Source organism: Haemorhous mexicanus, chromosome 5, assembly GCF_027477595.1.
Source record: "Haemorhous mexicanus isolate bHaeMex1 chromosome 5, bHaeMex1.pri, whole genome shotgun sequence".
NCBI lineage: Eukaryota > Metazoa > Chordata > Aves > Passeriformes > Fringillidae > Haemorhous > Haemorhous mexicanus.
This window is the reverse complement of record NC_082345.1, coordinates 55,894,177-55,919,557: the sequence shown is the minus strand read 5'-3', so window position 1 is coordinate 55,919,557 and position 25,381 is coordinate 55,894,177. Positions and strand designations below refer to the sequence as shown.

Genomic DNA, 25,381 nt, shown 5'->3' with positions numbered 1-25,381 from the left:
AGCCTGTCCCTCCCCGCTGCCACCCCCACCCAGGCGCACAGAGCCGCACAGAGCCTCCCGCTCCCCGCGGTGCAGCAGCCGCAGTGCGGTCCGGGCTCCGGCTGGGCTCAGGAGGCAGCAGGACCACAGGCAGTGCGTCATCCCTCTGCCTCCTGCTCTCGGCTCTGAGCTGCCTCACTCGCTGCTCTCTGCCCTCAGTGCTTCTGTCACCTGGCTGAAATGAAAATGCCTCATAGGGGTGCTAACAGAGTGAGGAGACTGGGCCCATATAGATTGAGATTTTGGAATTAAAAGCACCCTGTAAAGGTAGTTGAATGTTTGCTGTTATTCTGGTATCTTAAATCCTCGTATTGATAGGTATTGATCCTCGTACCTACCTCTGATGGTGATAAGTATTTATTTCTGTCACAAATGAAAAGCTTCTGGGCTGGTGATGTGCCTGAGGAACCATGAGAGATGAACAGCAGAGCAGTGAACCGAATCCAGGTCGCAGCTCATCCCCCTAGCCTGGAGCAAGCCTTTGCTTGCTTGCAGCATCACAAGTCCTCCCGGGTCTGCAGTGAAGGACTGTGGTTCTCTCTCGCTGACTTGAGCTCTGGGAACATCTCTGAACTCTGTGAAGGTACCTGACTGAAGAAAGAGTGGGCACTGCTTAGAGTAATTGGGATGTATGATCCCATCCAAAAAGTGGCTTAGATCTCTCTTAAAACCTCTCTGGGCTTTATTGGTCTCCCTAAATCTACTGAAATAATACTCTCTCTTTCACAGCTCGTTAAGAAGCTTCTAATTTCTAGCCTAACCATGGCCATATCTCTTTTTCTTCATGTCTTAACATTATAATTTATGCAAATAGCTCTTTGTCTTGCAATATTTTTTCTGTCACTTTTGAGAGAACCATATTACCATAGGAGGACTGAATGTGAGTAGTTTAATTCAGTGTAGAACTTTATCCTGAGTATTTTTTGCAACTGTCATGCAGAATTTGTGTAGACAGAGATCTAAGGTACTTCAAAATATTAATTAGGATATCCTGTCAACTTCACCCTTTGGTAGGTAAGTATTTTGCCATTTCACAGAGTGTGGTCAAATGCAGCATCCTTGTGTCTCACCCTTGAGAGGCCTTCCATATTTGACTTTAATGTGCTGGGGTTTTAGATATGTAACCTAGAAGCATAACAGAGTACCAGTTTTGAATATAGTTTTGTACCTGATATTGTGTTTATTCCTGTAGCATATGACCTTCTAAGGTCGCTGATTGGGAGTTTGAGTAGTTTTTTTTGGCTGCCTCCACTTTCAGCATCCAGAAAGATGTCTTAAAATAAGAAGAACCTGACATTAGAAAACTCTTAAAAAGCTTTGTTTACTTTTGCAGGTGAACTACCATCTGTCTTTTCTTTCTATCTCCTAATTTAAAAACACCTTGATGAATATAAAAAATTCTTTCAGGCTCTTATTTGATTCTAGGATTGCATACAGTGACATTGCATTATTATTTCCAACTTCAACCAGTCAAAAAAGTTTATATTCACAATTGTGTTCTGAAATATATCTGTACTGACAATCAAGGAACTATGGTGATTGACACCATCCAGAGTTTATTCCCATTTTGCCTAAACAATACCAGTGCAGGACTTTGCTAGAAACTTAAAGATCTCCCCTACTGAGACTGTGATTGATACAGTACAGCCCTCCATGAGCATGGCTTTCATGCAGTAATCATGTATTTGAAGAATTATCAGACCACTGTAAGCATATTCAGCCTGTGTTATTTGGCTGTTTTGACAATGTCAGAGACCTGGAATTGTTTAGACTTCTTTTTAACGACTGTAGAGCAGACTAGAATGACTGCAGATCATAGACTGTATCCTGCACCTTAGATAGTTGCTCATCATAAAATCCAACTCTGGTAGTGAGAAGGGAGTATAATACATTGAATACATAAATCTCTAAAAGATTTTTGGCTATTGCTGTTGAGATCTTACAAGTTTAACTTTCTGATACCAGCAGGACTTGCTTAAAATTTAAGAGTATTCCAGGGGAAAATTGTTAAAACATTCCTTATGGCAGCAGATACAGTATCATTGCAATAAGGATTTTCAATGTAAACTATATTATGCATTACAAAACTATATATTCAATATAGTTTGTAAGGTATTTTGAAAGAAAAATATTTGGTTGATTCAGAATTATTAGTTTAACCCTCCAGCTGTTGGTATTCAAGAAATAGTAATGTAATGTAAGCACACTTGGATCCTGGTTTGGCTTCTACACATGCCCATAGGTGCAAAAGAATTTCAAACAATTGAAATGAAGAAGCAGTGTAATGAGGAGGCTCTCCTAAATTATGCAGTGCTAATATTCTCGCTCCCAAGATTTTGTGTTGTAAGAAGTTTGCCAACTGTGCTTAGGCAAAATGGGATGATTGAGGGAGATGTGAGTGGGGGTGAAAGTCACCCAGAAGAAACCCAAAAAAAGAGGGTAGGGTGAAGAAAATAAAGTGAAACACAAAAGTTTTGGATGCACAATTAAACTGTCCCAGGAGCTGTTTCTCATGGTGTCTGATGATCACTTGTCTAAGTCCTGATGCAAACTCATCTGAAATGTGTGAGTTTAGCATGCATAAGAGAGACAAGATTTAGCCCCATATGGCTTTTCACTTTGATCTTCAAAGGTTAATTTTGCATTGCTGAGCCAGTATTAAATAAGTCCCCAATTAATTAGGAAGAGAAAACACTTCTGTTCAGAAAAAAAGGTGCATCTGCTCAGTGTTACTTTTTTTGCAGGAGAGAAATTAATGACTGCAAACAAAACAATGTTTCCTGTTCTACTCCCTCTGTCCTTACAGAACAACACTAATACAGGATACACCCTTGCTAGCTATTCTGACAGCTTTATCATCTACCCCCCCCGAATAACAACAATAATAGATATAAGCCTTGCATGAAGTGGACTTTGTTTCCTTTGGTAAAAAGAAATTAGATTATCCTTTGCTCTTTGTATAATATCTTTCATGTAAAACACATTCCAAAAGATATTCTAGAGGAAGAGCAGCAACAAAAAAGAAAGCAAAAAGCAAAAGAGTGAATACGAGCTATAGACAAGAGAGAAAATGCAATCTAAATAGAAATTGTATGTTAATGAGATTGGATTTCAATTTCACATGACAGAAAAGACATTCACGCCTAGAAAAAATAACACTAAGTGAAGAAGCAGAGAGACCTGTGTTAAATGAACTGAGGAAAAAGAGAACTAATAATACCTTTCGCTGAATTTGCTGTATGAATAATTAAGCAAAACCCCTTTGAAATCCCAAAACTCAACTCACCAGTATCTTTATGCTATTTTGCATGCTCAGGTGGTTTCTGTGGTGGGATGGAATAAGTCTGGGAAAATTGAGGATTTGGTTTTTTTTTTTTAAATTCAGATGAAGAAGCCATTTTACTAATATGTTTATTGTGGATAATCTATTTCACTTCTGTAGCATCAGAAATCAGCAAAACTTTAGCCTGCTTGGTCTACAAGTGAAATAGGAAATATCTTTTTTTCTACAGAGAGAGGAAGAAGTGGATATGATTCTTGAGAGTTGCTTTTGGGTTAGCTAGAAACACATCCTCAGTGTTTTGACTGGAATGACGTGACAAAACAATTTCTTCCACCACAGATCACTCTCCCAATTGGTTTTGCATGTCACATGAATGAAAGAGAGGGCTGTTAGCAGATATATTTTGCATTTAAAAAGCTGAGAATTTGCATTTTGTTTATGTCAGACTGCAGAATTTGGACTTTATTAAAGCCTCTGCAGGAATCCTCTTGCACTGCAAGTCAGCTTGAAGCAATGGCCCGAACAATAAAAGCTGTAGATTTAAGTCCCATTCAGCAGGAGACTGATGTGCACATTACTTCAGATGTATTCAGAATCCCACAGATGCTTCCAGTGCCTGCATGTTCACATGCTGGGAAAAGATCAAATAAGGAAGTCAGTTTGAGATTTATGATAATGCCAGTACTGCAGACTTCAGAAGGAGTGGTGCAACATGTTCTTAATATTATGCTTAAATTCTCTGGAAGAAAATACTGAGGGGCATTCTGTGTAATCAAGGCCTTTGGTTTTCCTTGCCCACAAAATGTGTAGGGAGGAGTAGAGGAGATCCAGGCGGATTAAAAAAGAACATTCACAGTTGAACTGAGCTCAGCTGGCTGCCATAGCTAATGTGATTTACTCTAACCATAGGTATTTCAAAGAAAGGGATTCTAAGTCCTTTAGGAGGCATTTACCAAAAAGACTTGACTGCAATAGGATTTCACTAATTATTATTATACAAATTGTTGCTAAAAGAATAATAAAAAAAAACAATGTGAAGCAAATGCAGAGATAAACTGAATTTTGAATCAGTGCAGTGCTTGGGTTTTTTGTCTTTTCTCTTGTACACTGTATACTTGCCAGGAACACATGGATAAAAAATGAGTTCCTAAGCACAAACCATTTTGTATGATGTGAATGATATAATTATGAATCAAAGATAATTTGATTCATATGGCATTTTTCCACACACCTACTCATCTCGAGGAAGGAGAAACGAATCTGCCTTTCCACCTACATAACAACACAAGGTGCCTGAACTTAGGTAAAATAGGCTCCTAGTGTTGATATAGTTGCTTGGATAGATATATTTATCGTGTTCTAAGTAAATGTGAAAGAAATGCCAAAGAAAGAATTTGCTGTCCCAAGGATGGGGTCAGGAATACAAAATGTCAGTACCTCTTCTTACGCTTTCTTTTCATTTACCATCAGCAGGCTGATATTGGATTTTCAGTAAAAAGAGTAACCAAATAACTTTTGTTTGTAATTTCTCATCACACTGGGAACTCTTTTTTGTTATTATCATTAATTGCTCTAAACCACAGTGAACCTAAAGAAGAGTCTTTGAACCTCCTTAAAATACAGCTCTGTGACAAATGCTTTCTGTTATTATTTAACAGATTTTTTAAATTGAAGTTCAGATGGTAGGATTTGCCCTAACTTCAGAGAGCTGTAGTTGCACACTGTATAACAATGAGGTAGACTAGCTGCTTGTAAAGTAAGTGAGTATCTCAAACACAAGGGTATTTCAGAAATCAAATCATGCTGCTTCATTCTGAAAGCACAATTTTCTTATATACTATGCAAGAGTGTATGTTTGACTAATCACAATTAGTCAAACATACACTCTGTGTCTGTGCAGCATTTATTTAATTTTTTTCTCTTATTGGGCAGAGCTTAATGTACTGTCACAGAAGATATTCCTGATTTAAGTTATTAAGCAGTTTATGCTGAAGGACTTGTTAAAGTGAGCTTTTGTATTCTCTCTCAGAAGAATCTCAGCTTTGGGGAAAGGGAAAGTAGAGGTAAGTAGAAGGCTGCACACACAGTGTCCAACCTTGACCCACCTGGACAAGGGGGATTTTCTGGCTCTGGACAGGATTGGGATGCTTGCAAGGCAGGTCCCCTGCCACTGTGGTATGTGCCTTCTGAGGAGGCTGGGAAGAGGCCAGTGTATGGCTGTCGCTCCTGCCACCTCAGGCTGCTTCTTTGCTCCATCTTGCTGGAAGTTCATGCTTGTCTCCTCATGAGGAGCTGACACCAGCTCATTTTGATACTGATGAAATGGTCCACAAGACCTTCTTCCAGCCCTCTCACCCATAAAGGCCAGCTGCAGTGGTTACTGTGGGGTTATTGGATGAAGGGACTGATGAGAACAAATTGCCTGCCTTATTTATTGCATTTAAAATTGGACAAACTCATTTTTTCTCCAAGAAATGAGAAGAAACAAGAAGAGTGGCTGTTTCTACTTCTAATGGCCAATACTTCACAGTTCATTGTGCTGCACTCTGGGTCTGGATTGTGATTTTGCACTGTAGTGAATGAAAGGCCCTTATATTTCTGTGTGCTTTCACTTTGGACTCTCACGGAAATTTTAAATCACTTTCTCCTTTCCTTTGTTTTTATTCCTTTCCCACTGTATGAAGTTGAACCTATTTAACAGAAGTATGATATAACCCATAGGGGAAGGAAGTTATAGATAAGGAATTTTGTGAGATATATTCTTAAGCAAATGCAATGCACCTTTGAATTAAAAGGACAATCAAAATAATGATCACTTTAGAGACAGTTGAATCTGGTGATTTGGAAAATCTCTTTTATCAGTGTTTGCTGTGAGCAAAGGGTTTTTCTTATTCCAACATTTTTCCAAAAGTCTGTTAATGACAAGGTAGATAATTATATGTATTTAATATATTTAACCTTTCTACATTTAAAAGGGATTTTTCTTTATCTTCATTTACTGCAAGCCTTGGATAAATTTGATCAATACAGTTTTAGATATTACACATAAGAGTCCATGTGAAAATGAGGGAAGAAGATAATTTATGCTTTCAAACGTAGGTGAATTTCAGGGTGGTGTATAAAATATGAAAGCAATACACAGAGGCTTTGCCTTGCTCACTTGAAACAAAATGGTCATTTCATACTTTAAAGAAAAATGGTGTAGGAAATAAAGTAAATAGGCTGGGAAACACATTTTAAATTCTAAAAAATATCATCATCTAGTTCAGTTGATGTCTGAGTATGTGAACTGAACTGAGAGCAGCTGGACTGAGAAAGATTGCTGTGGATGTCACTCGAGCAAGGGTGGTAGGCAGGGAGCCTGGTTTCACAAAGATACAGGCAAATAAATTGTGATACCATATTTTTTCCAGTTTACAACTGAATGGATGGTTTGGTGGAGGGTACTTAACATTTAATTGTATTCTCTTCAAAATAATCTGGAGAGCAAGGCTTCTCCCTAACCCTATAAATTACTAGTTGGGTTATGCCCTGGAGTATGAGAGTTTACTGCCCTATGAAATTGTTTTTGTTCTATCTACTGTAGCATAGTTTGTTCTCATTTTTCATACAAATATCTAATGAACATTGCAAACTATGAAAAATGAAACCCTTTTGGTTACTTCTGAGGGAGCTATACAGTATGAAATAGGATGTCTACAAGCAAACTTAACAGAATTGGTGAACCCAAATCAGTGACCGATTTTGTCTTGTTAAATTTATTGTTATAAATGCAAGTATTTTAGATACATGGGAAAATATTTTTTCAGCATCTGAGAACTTTAAAACACTACAGTTGCTAGATAGGTACAAATAGAAATAGATGTACAAAATCACCATATTTGAATATATAGCAAGAAAGGGTTCAGTATGTACCAGATAACTGCTAGGCTATTGTAAAAAGTCACTAAGAAAATATATCTGGGATTATTCTGTAATTAGTGTTTTGAGTCATTCATAAAAAAAAATAAAGTTCTCTTGATTCTAGAGCACTATATTTCTTGTCAGATATATCTGGTCCTTGATTTCAGTTGTCCTAGAAACTAAAGAACTTGTTACTTCAAAAAACTTCCATGCAGCCTTTAGAGATGTGCGTATATGCCTGTACACTCAGATTTCTCATTTGCTGTTTTTCTTGGCCAGTTTTCTGGGGTCCATGAAAAAAAATCTGCAGACGCACATATGGGGATATAAAAATATATCTACAGTTTTAGATACTGGAATATTCTGGGAAGCTGCATAGAAATGTATCTAAATATACTTGGCAGATCTGTTCCAAAAAGAGGGGGGAAAGTGATGGATGTATATGATGAATAAGACCACCAGCTTAACAGGAAGGCAAAACTGCAAAGTACATGCAACGTTGGGAAGACTTTGCCATGGCATTAGGATCAAACTATGTTTTTTGGAGCTTAAGACTGTAATAATGAAAAAAAGTAAAAGGAAAATTGATCTTTAGGCACTGTAACGTTTAGGCTTATTGATGCTGAGGGAACCCCTGGACCATCTACTATAGCTTTTGGCTGTGTTCAGGGGGACTAAGTGTACTAATGAAGAAAAATTCTAGCAAGGACTTTTGATGAGCATAAGGGAACCTTCTCTCAAAAAGCCCTTGAGCTGGAGATTATTGAAGACTAGGACAATGTGTCAGCACATATGTTTATTCTTCCACTCTTACACTATGTCATAGCCAGAAAAGGACTATCAGGAAGATGAACCTTTGGTCAGACCCATAATGGCTGTTCTTCAGTAGAGATTCCTTTGTAACTGTAAATCCAGTGAGCTCAGTTAGCAAAATTTAATTAAATAACTGCTGGCAGGGAACTTTCAGCCACAAATGTGGGGGCAAAAAAAAAAAAGACTATTCCAAATAGAAATATGGAACTAAATCCTTCTGCAGAGATGAAAAACAGTATCCTTTCCTGTTGTATATACAACTTTATTAGAAGGAAAGAATTTTGTCCATTCTAGACTTCAATAATAATGATAATATTATATTAATAGGCCTTATTCTGAGTCTCTTCAGTTACAAATGCAACAAATAATTTATTCTTTGAATTTTCATTTTTCATTATTAATTATCAACAAAGTGTGTAGAGATGATTGCTGCCCATATGTGGTCTGAGAAGCGATGATGAGAGTTTTCATCTCTCTGTGAAGATTCTGTGAAACCAGCCAAGGAAGGAATTTCATACTCCACTGTAACTGCCCAGGGACATGTTGTTTTCCTGTCATGAACAGTGTTTATTTGTGACAGAGCATTGCTATCCATCTCTTAGTGGGGTGGAACTCTGCATACCCAAGGTTACATTACAGTAATTTTTTCCCAGTTGCATCCTGTCTGTGAAAACTGATTTTGCGTGAGTCATTTAAGTCCCACCATACTGGCTCATGCTTGGAAAGGATGACCCTGACTTTGCAGACAGAAGAATCTGAGAAGAATTGAAGAGAGACTTCGACTAATATTCGGAAAATAGTTTGAAGGTGCTCAATGGGAAAATACCAGGAGTCTGGGGTATAATTAAAATATTTTCTCATACTCTCCATTGCTAGTCACTAGATTTAGCACTTGAGAGAACCTGGGCTTCTTCCTGGCTAGCTCTGAGAATGAAATCGAAGTTAATTATTAAGACATGATCTTGATAATTTCTCAGAATTTACAACTTCAGAAGGCAGCTCTATGTGCATGTCCTTGTGTTAGTTTTTGATAGGTCCCTGTCTTTTTAATTTCACTGCCTCTGTCTCAGGGACCTAGACTGACTGTAAATTCTCCAATGCCATAGGCATCATTTCACTGTGTCTTGTACCAAAAAAAAAAAAAAAAAAAATCTCTTGGCTTTGATTTTAAATCAGATTCTCACTGTGCCCTAGTCAAGCTTGGCATGCAATGCCAATCTGAGGCATGCAACTTGGAGGAAAGCATAGCAACACAGGAATTCAATTTAAGAAGTCCCATGTGGGATTGCCTCTGGACTTCTGTCATCTGCAACATTGCCCTTCAGCTTCTAAAGGACTAACCTGAATCTAACAGCCAAACAGATGGTTAAGGGGGATTTCTGGGGTACTAGTATATTATTTTCCAATTAAAAAATCAGCATCAAACTGAGCAGATCAATAGCTAATTCTATTGCACATAGTTTTGTGCTCTTAATGTCATTTTTCCGGATGGGATTTTACAAGAAAGACTTGCTGCTGGAATCTCTTTAGGTTCATGACAGATGCATTTCCTTTCTTAAGTACCTTTGGTCTTGATCACAGTTATGGTAGTGAGGAGACTAAGCATTCCTGTTCTGTTTCACATGTGACAGTGTAGGACAGTGTCTTTCTCATGGGACAGGGTAAGGTATGGTATGAAACAGACACGGGCTCTGTGAAGCCTATGGATACAATGAGAATACCTACTCTGTAGGTATTCTCATCCAGAGCGAGTTTCCAGAGAATAATGCTGGATTGTGAATTTATTTTTTGGTGATAGGAGAATAAAATAGAAGCTGGAGATCCTTAGGGTCCCTTTTCTCGTCCTCTCCTCCCAAACAACTGTAATCTCATGCTTCATGGTTTTTTTTCCTATGCAAGAGATGAATCATAACTCAAGTGAGTAGAAGTTTCACAGGAGAGGAAAAGTTGTGGAAGTCTGAGTGGGAAATGGCTAGACTTTGGTTACTAGGAGAGCTATGCACATAGTTGACTTCATATGGGACACCTGCCAATGATTAGTTTATGTATCAAGAAGTAAAATTGTCATTGTGAAAAGGCCTATCTCAGGCTAAACGTTTTACAGTTGTACAAAAACTCAGATGAGTTTATATGTGACACTGAGATCATTATACATTGGCCCAAGGAGCCCAAATCTGAAACCTGACGTTGGTTCAAACCTTGCAGATTGTACACAAATATCTGGAATGGGTTCTAGTAGACCTTATGTGCACATGCCACTGTGTGGAAATGCATAAGTATAACAAGGTCCCTGTCCCTGACTTGTCTTGTAAACAGATGTTCCACATGGTGGCTTGGTCGTCTTAAACTGGTATATGTATATAATGCTGCTTTCTTCATTGGGATTAAATTTATTTTCAGACAAGCTATCAGGAGTCATATTCTGCGGTTAATATCTTCTTTTTTTTTTCTCCCATATTCCTTTAATTTTCATTTTTTGACTACTCTGTTCTAATACAAGGTAGACCCTCTACAAGGAACAAGCTCAAGAAAAAAGAGGGCAGATTTTTGCTCTTCAGAGCTTTCTTTTGCTTTTTGCTATTTGTTGTGGTTTAACCTGAGCTGGCAGCTGTGCCCTGCACAGCCCCTTGCTCATTCAGACTTGCAGCAGGATGGGAGAGAGAATCAGAAGGGTAAAAATGAGAAAACTCATGGGTTGAGGTAGTTTAAAAGGTAAAGCAAAAGCTGTGCACAAGCAAAGCGAAGCAAGGAATTAATTCAGCACTTCCCATGGGCAGGCAGGTGTTCAGACATCTCCAGGAGGTCAGGGTCCCATCACATACAGCAGTGTCTGAGTAAGACAAAAGCCATCACTCCAAATGTCCCTCCCTTTTTTCTCCCCCCCCCCACCCCAGCTCTATATGCTGTGCATGACACGACGTGGTCTAAAATACCCCTTTGGTCACTTGGGGTCATCTGTCCCTGCTGTGTTCCCTCCCAACTCCTTGTACATCCTCAGCCTTCCCTGGTGGGTTTGGGTGTGAGGCAGAAAAGTCCTTGGCTCTGAGTAAGCACTGCTCAGCAATAATGAAAGCATCCCTGTGTTATCAACTCTATTCTTGTCCTAAATCCAAAATGTGCTCTGCACAGTCTACTACAAAGAAATTTAATTTTATTCCAGCCAAAACCTGCACAAAATTGAAATTTATTTCCTTTTTTCCATCCTTCCATTGCTGACAACTTTCTAAATGGTGGGAAAGGGATACTGTCTCTTCAAATCCAGTGGAACTTCATACATCTTTGGCTGATTGTGATCTTTCTAATATAGAGAAAAACATTCTCAAAGTTGTTCTATTTTGGCTGCTAACAGAAATCAGAATATGAAAAAGTAAAAATTTTAATACTTAAATTTCTAGTAACTTTTATTGAATTCTTCTGGGATTTGAAAATACACATTTAACTTGAAAACTTCAATGCAAATTCTAATAGTAGGTTTGTTATGAAGGGTTTGGAAGACCCTTGTCCCTTTACTTTTTCTTATAGCAGAAGTATGTATTTCACTGGGGAAACTTCTTTAAATAAGCAGAGCAAGAAAGTTCTTTGGAAGTCTGGAGAACAAAGGATTCATTCCTATTTTTTTTTCCACTTCAAAACTTGACAATGATTAATCATAAAGCATTGCAAACAAAGGTGTATTATTATTTTAGCAGTAGGCATTTGCCAAAGATTTTGTTTTAGGATCAGCACTATTATTTGTGCACTACACTGAACAATGAGTGATTGTAGCACATCTCTCTCGTACTTGCTTTGTTATCTTCTCTTTGTCTTCTATGTTATCTTCATTTTTTTATCCTCACTCACTACTTTTGTTAAAAAATAGAATGGATTTTTTGTTACTGCAAGGTGGAGTTTTTTTCTCATGAGTCTATGGGGCTAGTCATATATCTTTATTCAAGATATAACCCAGAGTAAATTTAAGCACCTTCATTTTCCCCATTACATCTTTTGGCAGATTTGATGGGCATTACATTTCAGGATTAATTAGTTATGAAAACATGTATTTCTGTATTTTTCTTTTATAATATGTGACATATAAGTGCTCCATGAATAATAGATTTTTGTCTGGTATAATTTTTGGTAGCTTTTGGGACAAAGGAAAACGTAACGGAGGATGCTTAAAAATGTTACATATGATGAATTGTCTCAAATTACTGAAGCCATGTGATCAGATGAGTAGTGTGGACAGGGAAAAATCCTTTAGGCTCTTGATGAGATAGTCTGTTGATCAAAGGTCTCTGTGGAGGAGACTAGATGGACACTGAAATAGGCTTTTATATCATCTTGTATTAATGGCTTAATGGTGTCCACTAGGGTGCAATGCTCATAGAAGCAATTTTGTGCATGTTGACTATATTTTTTGTGTCATTGCTGGTGTGTTTTTTTGTCTCATTCTCTAAAAAATGTCGTGAATCTATCAAACCTTGTATTAGAAGGGGGTGAAGTGCAGGAAACTTTTGTCAGTTACTGTATTCCGTGAATACATGATCTGTGACAGAGCAACCACTTCCTTCCCCTTTTACAGCTAATGACGATTTACTGTGGTACAGGTATTATTTGCATGAAAAGAGTTAGATCTGGAGTATTCTAATATTAAATCAGATGGAAATGAGAACTTGCAAGTTTTCATCATTTACTTGCAAGTAAAACAAAGAAGAGTGCTGCTCTGTGGAAAGGATTAAACTGTTGTCCAACCATCCTCCTAATGTTTGCTTTGTTTTCCTTGTCTTAAGCCTTTCTTCCATTTGATAGCTACATTAGTAGAGGTATCTAGATTTCCCTCTGTTAATTCTGACAGAGTTACGACCATTCATCTGATGTCACTGAGCAGCTTGGATGGGGTTGAGTGAGATCCATATATTCTAGCTGAGACTTTCCAAATTTGAACTAGGAAAGCAAAACCTCTTCCCACTGGCTGCCATTCTTTCCAGGAGATTTTACATTAGCTGTGCACTTGCATGAAAAGAGCAGGGTTTTCTCTTTCTCCCTTCATGGACAGCAGCTTTCTTGCTGTGTTTTTCTAACTTTGATGTTATGTAGAGCCTTTGTTCCTTTCACAATGTTAGTGAAAATGAAGCCATGTTTCTAGCATCTGAAAAAAGGACAGGTAGCTTTAAATCCTGTCCTAGTACAACTATTATAATACATAACATTTGATTCTGTTTTCTGGGCCTTTCCCAATAAGGCAAGTGCAATCTCCACTGTTACAGAAATGATGATCTGAATCAGGTAACTCATCAGACCTCCTATCCAGAATCCTTTGTATGTGTCTGCTGTATCATTTACAAAGTAGGATTAATTCAGAAGATTAATTTGATATTTGTGTCCTCAAACAAAAACCCCAGATGTAATTAGATATTCAATAAAAGTAAACACTGCTGTTTTTCTGCAATTTATTTTATATGTTAAGGCTGCTTTCCTATGTGGCCATCCCAGAGTCTCTCTGGTAGTCACTGTCAGACCACCTGGATGCCCTGCTTCATGCCCTATGCTCACTCCACAGTCAGACTAGGATTCCTTACCTTTTATATTTTGAGTGCCCAGTCACCTGGCAGTGACACAGGTCCCCATGCCCTTTGTTGTGCAAAAGGTTGGCACCAGCTCACTGCCTCTTGCCTCAGGCTCCTGCCCCCCAGAGCTTAGCCTGAAGCTCTCTCTGCAGCTGCTCACCGAGCCACCTGCACTGATGCATGTACATAGAATCTTTTGTCCAAGAACAGGCAGGTACCTTTTCATCATTTATTATACTCCAGAATTAAAACCATTTCATTGCTTTTACTCTTGTCCCAATGCTTCTACATTGTTGTTTCATGTCTTACATGCCTCTGTTCATTTTGCAAGCTCTCTTTGATTGCATGCATAGATCTTCTGAACATTTCCCAGTGGCTTCCTTCAGCTATAAATTCTCATGCCTGTTGCAGCTCTCTGAGGATGTCTCCTGGTTGGTCATTTTTATCCAAATGCTTTTTTATTTTTTTTTCTCTAGACCTTTATGAATTCAGTTAGACCTTTATGAATTCAGGAAATGCCAGTTAGCTGATCTGCTCACTCCTGGACTTCTTCTCAAGAGACATTTTACCACTTATTATTTAATGCAGAGATACAGAAGGCCCTTGGTATCAAATGCATAGAGACAGTGCAACAAACTTTCTTAAATCTACAGGATCTGTGTGGCCAACTTGAATTCAGTTACATTTTTAAATTAAGGTAGGCTTCTGTAAGTTTATATATGTGGATGGCTGCAGAGTCACTAACTCCTTCGTTTTACTGCTGTGTTATAGAAGAAGTATTACTGATTCTTACTATCACTATATTTTCAGCTGGTGTAAAGAAACGTAAAGACCTGAAGCAATAGAAAAGATTTAGCTTTATTCTCTCAATTTTTTATTACTCACAACAGTGAGAAGTCAGCAGATAAACTTCCTTAATATTTTTAGATCCTAATTGTGTTTTTACCCAAGTGTGTAACTCTCAAAGAACTTTGAAGTCAAATAGTTAGGTGCTAACATCAAAATGGATATATATAGATATATGAATTTTGAAAATGTAACTTGCAGCCTAAATACTTAATGAAATAAAGCCAGCTGTCCCAATTTTTATATACCTTGATAACAAAACTTAATAATAGACAAGTTAGTGTGTTTGGAAGAATGAGGGAGGTGAATATCTGTTCATCTGTTTTGGTGAAAAAGGTGTAACTAGACTGAGTTGTTTACAAACTGAAGTTAGAAACATTAAAAACTAAACTGATTAAGAGGGATATTTCAGTAAAGATGATTATAAATAATTTCGGAAACCCCTACAGCAGTGTGGGCCACCCTTCATGCCTTAAAATGCATTTTTAAACTATGTGTACTTCATGGAAACCATTTGATCCAAACATTATAGGGTAGCATTCTTTGACTCACTACATATGCAACCACTCAGAAATCATATTTCCACTACATTGAAATCTCTGATACTAAAGAGAAATTAAATATAGAAATTTGCTTTGTGAAATTTCAGAAATACACAGAGAAAATAAAGCATTTGTTTCTCAAGTATTTAACTGCTTTGTCTCTGTAGTGCTGACATATTATTTTGTACTGAGTTAAAATAAAAAGGTACCAAACCCTCAAAACTATCCATAAAAAATACCATTTTATCTTAATGTTTTAATATTGCTAAAATAAGAAAGCCAACCACTAAGTCATTTCATACTATAAAATATTTTCAAACAAGTGCAAAATATCTATTTTCTAATGAAACTGCCATTCCAAAAGCTAAGCAGGGTCTTTGAAAAATATTCTAATTAGCTTTGAGTGGAAGAGGCCAAGGTAGATGGTGACAATTGTCCCTTAGGCCTGAAAAATCTTTTCTATTTTGGTCTAATTGATGAGCAGAGCTCCTCATATATGATCTGAGCTCACTGATGAGCTCTTACAGAGCTCCTCTGTAAGATAATCATGACTTAGAAGGAAACTTCAGCTTTTTCCTGCAAGGCTGAAGTCATCATGGTTCCTGAAGAAAATTTCCATGGAAGTAGACAAAGCCTCTTGAGCACCAGGTTGCAAATGGGCACTTGAATAGTGTTAGCAGGGGCTTAGCTTCAGTGTAGGCTCTGTAGAGAATTTATGTGGTAAATCCCATTTTATACCTGTGCATCTCCATTTTGTTGTACGAGACTGCGAATCTATGTCATATTTACTTTCTGGGCATTAGATTTACCTACAAGATTCCCAGTCAGAATTGATCCCTTCTTGATTTTCCTCACAACTTTGTGTGTATAATTTCATGCTGAGAAAAGAATTATCTTTTTGCAGTTTCAGAAAGAGAATTAGATGGCTGTTATTTTTTGAGGCTATGTTTTTAAATTTCCAATTTGAGGCTTTTTTTGAATGTCACACTCAAGCTCAAACATTCCTAGTTGAACTCAGACTTATCTTCATTAAATTTAAGTAATTCTTTATATGCAAACCCTTTTGATAGTTCAAATTATAAGAAAATAAATATTGGATGAATAGAGATAACCTAATCTAAATAACACATACCTAATTTTAAGAATGAATTCCTCATATTGAACTTTAGGGCTACAGAAAAACACGAAGAAAGATAAAAATTGATCTTGCTACATATCTTCTTGAAGATAGCAAAAAGCAAAGGGCTTTTTAAACATTTTTTTGAATACAGGAAAAGTGGGATTATTTTATGACCACAAAGAGGAACGTCTTCACAAAGCAGATCAAGAAGTTTCAGGAGGAGAACATTAATCACAGCTGCTGTTTTTCTTCGAAGGCATGATTAAAAGTTGGGTTCCCCTGCCTGTGTACAGAATTTCAGTGCAAAGGAGGTGACTGAACACAATCCCTGAACACCATTATAGCATTAAAAAGCATGCAAGGGAGAAATAGAATGGCAGCCTACTATTAAAATCAGGCAACCCAGGACAACTTAACTGAAAAGTCTATTATAACACCAGTAAGATATTTAAAATAAACAAGGTGGAGAATGGAATAAAATCTGATAAACTAAAGAGGCCTTCAGGGAGCAAAGTATCTTAAAAAAAGAAAGATAATATTTGTTTAGAAATAAATGTTTTAAGAAAATTCAGTCCTTCTTGTAGTAGACTTTATTTTCCTTCTTAAACATATTTAGAAAGAATGCTGTAAGCTCCTTTGTCATCTTCACAATCTTCTATGAACTACTGTGGATTGTGACTTGGGACCTATACTTGGAGGTGAACTGATGATTTTTATGTCTGAACTTTCTCTAGAATGTCTTTGAGTTGGCTATTAACACCTCAACTACCTAGAATATCAAATCCAAATCTTTGCAACTAGTCAGGCCCATTAGTATGAGGAAATGTAAAGAAATGGAGGAAAGAATTAAGGCCATATTTAAGCAAATTTACTTTTAGAGGAAAATACTTTAGGTGCCAGGCTTTGAGTTCGTGTTATTTACTTTTATATAAATCAGAACTGATGTTATTTTAAAAGCAAAATTTGAAATTATTTTAGAATTGAAGAAATTTCTTTTCATAACCTAGGTTCCCTAGATCTTTAGAAAAGAAAAAACCCCAAAATATAGAGAGTTTGAGCCTTTCTTCATTAAGGCTCAAACTGGCATGTAGCCAGAAAACAGAATATCACAGTGTATTTATCTTTTCATATTATGCCTCTACAAGTTCTAAATCTGCAAGTAGCAGGAGCAATGCTTCCCCAGAGGGAAATATCTGTATCCACTGTGATGATAAAAACACATAGCTCTGGAAGCATTGCAACAGCTGACCAGTAAATGTAAGTGGAGGCCTATTTCAATTACACTGTTTTGGAGTTTGACTGGGCATCCCATATCCTTTATGAAGTAATTATCTATGGAGTCACTGTGGAGAGGAAACATCCTCTCTCACAACCTTCCAGGGTTCATTCTTTTCAGAAATTTTTTTGAGTGGCTAGATGATTTTACCCATTCATAAACATCTCCACTACAGATTTTTCTTTTAGCCTTTCACTTTCAAGGCTGTGAAAGTTGGCTCTCATTTACACAAATAACACTAAAAATCAAAGGATAAAAAATGTGTTTGTTGGTTGGGTTTTTTTCCTCAAATCTGAAAAAAAAAAAAGAAATCTGTAGGTCTGGAAGTGGTGGGAATATTCTTTGCAGTTATTTTCCATCAGACGCTGGTGTTAACAGAATTTGTAGTGCTGCATTTAGAACTGTTTCTTCTGTGAGAAGAAAAAAAAAAAGAAAATGGAAGGAGAATGTTTTACTTTTCAGAATGGAAGTGTAAAATAGCAGATCTCTGCTGTTTCATGTCACCTCAGAAACTGACTCCAATGGCTGAAGCCAGTAGCCAGTGGTCTCATGTAGCAGCAGAGCTGGATTATTCTCTCCTTTTCTATTTTAGAATTAGCATCTGCTTCGACCACAGTGTAAGGATCTGTGTGAGCCCATGTGCTTGTGAAATATGCATGGCTGTATGCCTGTGAGTACATATAGGAATGTGAGAAACAGGTTCAAAAGGAATGGGTGAGTTGTATTTATCAGAATGTAGTGTGTTCATTCATGGTCTTGCTTTATGCTTTCTTTTTTTTTTTTTTGCAAAAAATAAATGTAAGACCCAACAATAAAAGACCCTTTGCTAAAAAGCCTTTTCTAAAACACTGTAATAAAAAAAGGGAGGCTTTGAACTCTTAACAGCTGCTAGTTTTGAGTAGAAAAGCCCATAATTGTACCTAACATGTTAGTGAAAAGCATCATCAACCTGCTTGTGGAATAAAAAAAATCTTTGTCATAAATATTAAGGGATTTTGAGGAGATACGGTTTTACTTAAGGAAATAAGATACTAATATATGGGCTTGAAATGCAGAATGTTTTTGTCTGTTCAAAGATTATAACAAAAACTCATCCTCCATTATATTTAAGTGTACTGGAAATTAAGTGCCACTTTTGTCAATTCAGAGTAAATTCATGTTTATGTTACTTTTTAAAAAGAATTATTTTCTTTCTATGACTTTACATCAAAAAGTATTGCCACTGTTGACTGAAGAATTGACTGCCTTTGCAGAAGTAAGTCAATGAATTTTTTTCTGAGGTATTTGGTGATCTTCTGGGGAAATGAAAAGAGTTTGGTTTATTTCTGTAGCACAGGTAGTTTGTGACTGCAACAAAAGAGGTGCATTGATATGGGATTTTATTAAACCACATTTGGACATGAATAGCAGGCAAGATGCCATGGCATTGGCTTTAGTGAAACCACAGAGCATGTTGAATGCTCAGGTTCTTACTCTTTAAGCTAAATTAACCTGAAGTCTGCACAGTGGCATCAGTAAGAGTATAATTTCTTGTGGTTGTTAAGTAAAGGTAACTCTGGATAAAATGCATGGCTGCATTCAGACCTCCCAGCAACAGCACTTCGGCATTAAGGAAACATTTAATTTTGAGTTATTGCTTGAGAAATTTTATCTTCAGCTAGTAATTATATCTTCCTAGGTGTCACTCCCTGTTGACTCACACTCTAGAAAATTATTCCTAAAGGAATCTAGGGACACACAAGAGGATGGCAGGTTGGTTTTAGTTTAAATAGTAATTGCTAGAAGTGACTGATTATCAACACCAGTAAAAGTCCCTTGTAGAACAATCACTTGCCTTTTCTTTAACATTCAGATTCTTACCATCCAAGTTCGAGGAATAAGGAACTCTTGGCTTAAAAAGAATGTATTGATAGATTCACTAAGTGGCATAAATATTCTGATTTTTGTCAACAGAACTAGAGTTTGGACCATCTTGTAGTTTTTAGTATATTCAATAATCTTCATATAGATCTGGGTTCCTGGCAATTGGAGCAGTCTTTCAATATCACTAGGTCTAGTTTTTCTAGACTTTCAGTATAACCAGTGGAAGGACTGGAAGAGGAGGAGAAATGCACTTGTGTGTTTTTCCTTATGTTCTTCTGTGTCATGTCCTGTTGCTGGAAATGTGCAGTATTCCTTCAGACAGAGGCTCTGTCTGCCTGCAGCAGCACCCTGTCGGTCTCAAAGGAGTTTCTTGCTGGGGCTTCTTCTGAGTCTCTGACATCTGTTCCCCTACTTGGAAAAGGAACTCTTCTGCCTTCATATATTTCTGTAATGTGTTCTGGAAACTTTTCACAGACCTAGATTAAATTTTTGTTGGCCTAATGACCAGTGACCTATAATTCACAGTAAAAAAAGGACATGTGTACTTGAAGGCAGCTGAGAAATTCCTGCCAGGCAGGATTAGATCCCAGATATGGCCTGGCTATTTGTCTTGAGCTTTTTCAGGAACAATGTGATTTGTGATGAAGCTCTCATTAAATAATTGACTTGCAATGCTGTGTACTGAGTCAGGTGAGGTACACCTCATGCTAACAGAGAGATTGTCAAAGTGCATAGCTTCATCCCTTCCCTATTACAATGGTAAGGCTATTTATTTTTATGTGGGGAAATAGTTTAGAGGGTAAAATGGTTCTGAGTAGTCCAATTGAGGTCCCAACTGTGATCACTTGAGCTAAAAACTGTTCTCAACTTTTTCAATACAAGAGCAGGGACCATTCTTATATATCCTACTTAGCTGATTCATAAGGTAGTGCTGAATCCTATCTGGGATGGGAGACAGTTCAGCCCTGTTATTTGCATTGAGCTTCACCATTTAGTCTTTTTTTCAGGAAATTAATTTTTTTGTACAAGTTTTCTACCAAGTCTACTTGCTATTTTCCAAATGCACTTTCAACATCTTCTGACACACATTCATATAGTTGAGTATTTAAGTGTTTACAATCAGCATGGCATCTTGGGACTTTAAAACCCACACAGGCAAAAATCAGTATTTATTATTATAAATATTATTATGTTTACCTACTAAAATGATGTGGGTACTACCTATCCATTCTTTTTTTCCATTTGTCTCATTGTTGTGAGACCACCAAAAAAGGGTTATTTATCCAGTGTTCTGACAATATCTTCAAATATCTCACTTTTTTTTTTTTTTTTTTTTTTTTTTTTTTTTTTTTTTTTTTGGTTTAGTTGGTAATGTTTGTTTAGTGATAACCTGTGTTCCCACAAGCTGTGTTGTACAGAGTACCTGTAAGCAAAGCAAGCCGAGCCTGGTAAAATTTTTTTTAACATGTGATTTTATCTCAACATAGATAAAAACGTGTTGTTGTAGACCAGGTCTGGTTGTCTGTTTTTAAAAGCACATGAATTTCCAGCTGTAACCATGGTGCAGAGTGTCTGGACTGAGCCCCTTATCAGGAATAAGACAGCTCCTGCCTTGAGCCTTATTTCCAGCTCCCTCCTCTGCTCTCCCTCTCTTTATCATCCCCTTGCCCCAGGTGCTGGGTATGGCACTTCATAGCTGCTGGACAGAAGACAAATGGATACTTGTCAGCACTACACAAGGTAGTTCATATTGACTGTTTTATTCCTCCAATCAAGCTCTGGGCTGACCAAGGACAACCTTGGCTTTACAAATCTGAAAACAGGTGAAAGAGGGTTAGCAGAATTTGGTGGTAAGCCTTTATTTTCCTCCACAGTAGCCAAAGAGCTACTTTCTTTCAGTGCCCTCTTAATGTCTTTGAAATGTGTGATAGATGCAAAGTGTTGATTTCACCTCCTGTGTCATATATGAATTAGGGAATGGATACCATAGCAGTGGGTACAATTACTGATGCTGTTTGTAGAAGCTACCTGAAATTAGTCTGTCTGGCTCTCTCCCTTCTTTATCTCAATAACTTTAGTGCAGCACTCTCTGAACCCTCATTATAAGTCCTTTTAATTGATGGGGCTTAAACATATAATTTTCCTTTCAGTAAGAGGAAAGTTAGCTCTCATTTCCTTATACAAATGCTATATCTATCATCATTTTAGCCAAGGGAAATTCAGACCAATGCATTTTTTTAAAGTACATCCCCAGACAATGAAGGATCTTAGAAACTAGCAACAGAGACAAGCAGTTATCATGCCAAGTCAGTCAGAAATGCTGATGGAGTGAAATACAGTTTGTTCTTATAATTCAGAGCCGTGAAGTCTCTTGAGACCTTAGATGTCTGAACCATCTGCCCTTTGGCACCTCTGCAGCGAGTGGTAAATCCATTGGTATCACGTATGAGACATCTGTTCTTAAGCCCTATTTATTCTTGATTTGGGGAAATCTCTCTTTTGTTCACACTTCACGAGATTAATCCTAACTACTGGCCTTAAACTTGTCCTTTTAGTACCTCTGCAACCTATTTTGGAGGAATAATTATTCCTTATTTAGTTTGCTGGCTCATAGGAATCCTTTTCCAAGGCTTATCTCTCTCTGTGTCTGGGCACTTAGCCCAGGCTGTAGATTTCAAAGGCAGCAAGGTGCCAAGAGGTTAGACACTGTAATGTTGTGAATACCTTTGTGAATCCAGCAATTCATCATTAGCTGAAAAATTGATATCCTGTTATTTTTTTGAGCAACAGTTGTATATGCCTTATATAGGTAAGGATGTATACAAAGTGTTTTGTGAGTTGGAGATAGCCTACACAATTAATTATAAATGTAGCAACAAGGCTGAAGTGTATTTTATTTTGTTCCTGGTAGTACTTAACACATTCTTCAATGCAGAGATGCCAAGATACACAGTACAGTCATGACTGAACTTGCTGCTGCAATGATGGAATGATGTTTCTTCTACACTATTTTCATTGAAAATAACCTTTTTACATGCTGCAGTTCTTCATTGCTTGATATCCATTTCACAAAAATTGTAGATGGATGTACGTAGTTTATTATATATATGCATTTTGTAATATTTGCATTTGATTTTTATGTGGGTAGAATGATTTTTTTTTTCCTTAAGGGCCATTGCATGTGTAGTAGTTGAAAAATGCACTTACAAAATGTATGAGGTAAAAAATTATTCCTTTACATCATTTTTAGGATCTGTTTTACTTTTTATGCTGAATGACTTTGGGGACAGCTGAGAGCTTGGCATTTTTTTTGGAGCATTTCTTTTTTTAACAGTGAATTACTGATTGTTACACTTACAGGCTATCTGATAAATATTTCTCTTACATTTCAGCCCTGGTACTTAAGAAAGAAAATAAAGGACTTTGAAGTGTCTATCACTATAGTCTAATATCTGCTTAGATAATTGGTTAAAGCTTTTCACAGTAAAATGTCCATTTTTCATTGCTGGATTTTCAAAAATATCTGGTAAATATAAGGATCATCTGTTATAAAGGCTTATTTGTTATTGAAAAATTAGCTTTCCATCATGGGGAGATAGGATATTTGTAAAAATGTGAAGAAATTTGTTGCCATAAAAAGTTTCTTTATTCCATTTTATAGCATATAAGAGTAAATTATTTATGTTATATTGTTGCGCTATTTATGGATGGTAAGGACCTACATGCAAACAACTTTTGTTAGAAATGGCAGATATTCTGACTTGCAAATAATATTTCTTTCATGTAAAGCAGTGAAGAATTCAGGACAAGCCTGTGCTATAGACTGAATTTCTCAATCGAATAAAATAATAATGAAACATCCCAAGTAATTGATGCATAACTGAAAAAGGTGATCTGCTTGCCTGTGACTAAAACTGGGTGATGTAATTTGAAAGTTGTTTTTACACTGGCAGTTGATAATTCCATGCTTCATTTATGCCATGTCTGAACTTGATTCAAGCTTAGGATTTGCCAGTTCAGGGAGCTATTGAAGTCAATGAGATTCTGCAAAGGCAGCACAAAATCTGATTATGAATTGCCAGCATTTAAAAAATATTACATGAATAGAATAGAATAGAATAGAATAGAATAGAATAGAATAGAATAGAATAGAATAGAATAGAATAGAATAGAATATTTCAGTTGGAAGGGACCTATGATGATCATGTAGTCCAACTGCCTGACCAAATCAAGGCTGACCAAAAAGTTAAAGCAGGTCTTAAAGTGCTGTGTCCTAATGCCTCTTAATTACTGACAGATTTGGGACAGTTTTGAATCATTCCTACTAATTTTTTGAATAAAATAAGAAAAATACCTTCAGACATACCTTTATTTTGTTTATTGTGCTTAAAGATTAAATACATTAGGCTTAAGAAGGCTTACACAAGGGACCTTGGTAACACCTTCATGTTAATCTACATGCCAAGCTTCACCTGGCTGGACCCTTGTTTTTGTTCAAATCCTACCACTGAAGGTGTTCATCAACCTAATTTGTGAGGTGCTTTGGAAAAACAGAATTCTAACATTTTGCTGGGAGGAACAAGATGGATGAGAATGTTGGAAAGCCTCCCCATACACAACACAGCCATCTAACTGTGACCTTAGTTGGCTAACTGCATTTAGTGCAAAGAAACGTACATGTCTCAAATGATCTTATACATCAGAGGATAAATACCAGCATTCATTAAAAATAGAGTACCTCTTTCAAAAATCATTAAAAATAGAACGTCTCTTTTGAAGCACATTCTTATTCACACTGAAAACAATCTTCAGTGTGGAAGTATTTAGATGTAGGGATACAAAATGTACAATTTGCTTATGTTTGTCGAATAACTTGTCACATTTGGTCAGAGCTAGATATTTTCTCATTTTCTTAATTTTCTGTGTTTATTAGTAATTACATTCTCCCCAATATGTTCTTAGGGTTGGAATAACAAAATTCAAAAACAATCATTGGGGGGTGTTAGATGTAGTAATGAGAATCAGGCAATAGTTCTTAGAGAAAAAATAATTAAAATAAAAAAATCAGCAAGCAATCAGAACGATCACCAATGGTATTGGAAACTAGTAGCAATATGGACTCATGAAACAGGCTCAAGAAATTTTTCTCTTGCATGCTGAAACACAGATAACAGTGTTGCAATTGGAGAGTTCCCCTGAACTGGTCTATGCAAGCTATAAGAAAACACTAAGTTTCTTTAGAAATCAACCCTTTTTACTTGACAGGTAAAACGCAAAGATTTCAATCAGCACCCTCTGTCAGGAAGAAATATAAATATAATCTCTGAGTTTGTGTTCATTTGCTGATTAGTAATTTAGAATATTCAATGACAGCTTCTTCAATAATTGAGGCAACTCAGTTAAGGATGTCATAATAACAGTTTAAAGTGATCTGTATATATTCTCTGCTGCATACTCTCTGCTGTCAAAGCAGAGGTGTGTGTCAGTACCTGATACCAAAGAGCCACATCATGAACATAAGGTGACTGTAAAACTGTGGATCTGTGGCTCAATGCAGTGCTGAGGCAAGGGGGGGGCTCTCAGTTGCCATAGATTAGGTAGGCCTGAGGAACTTGGTCCAGCTAAGCCAGAGTGTGGTGCTTGACAACAGGTCTCAGAATGTTTAAAAATGTCCTTAAAATATAAAGAACAGGTCATTGTGTTATACTCTTCAATGCATCATTAAGTGTGTAAGCCTGTACAAAGCATGTTTCAAAACACACAGATAATGTGAGTTTTGGCTGTGCTGCTGTATCTCAGCACCTTGCTTTGTCTGCTTGCCTGGTTAGCTATAAATTTTTTGAAGTGTGGATATTTACTGTGTTAAAATTCTTTTTTTATCCTTTTAATTTTTCCTAGGAGGTGTTTGCATTGCTCAGTCACTCAAAATCCCTCGGGAACCAAGACCAGGAGAATTTGAAAAGATCATTAAGCGCTTGTTGGAAACTCCAAATGCTCGAGCAGTGATCATGTTTGCCAATGAAGATGATATTAGGTGCCTGATTCCTAATTTTGTGTTTTGAAGATGTTCCTCTTCACAAAGGTGCTTGGTTGGCAGGTGGAAAATAGACTAACAAAGAAGTTTCAGATTCAATCCTATGTAAAAATTCT

The 25,381-nt window shown here is 36.9% G+C and overlaps 1 protein-coding gene across 1 annotated transcript in view; it reads left to right on the top strand.

The window, feature by feature from the left end:
• GRM8 (glutamate metabotropic receptor 8) overlaps positions 1 to 25,381 on the top strand; it is a 306,292-nt gene that overhangs the window by 109,245 nt on the left and 171,666 nt on the right. The window contains exon 3 of the mRNA XM_059847892.1: positions 25,130 to 25,265. Coding sequence (XP_059703875.1) covers positions 25,130 to 25,265 — 136 coding nt within the window. The remainder of the gene's footprint in view (positions 1 to 25,129; positions 25,266 to 25,381) is intronic.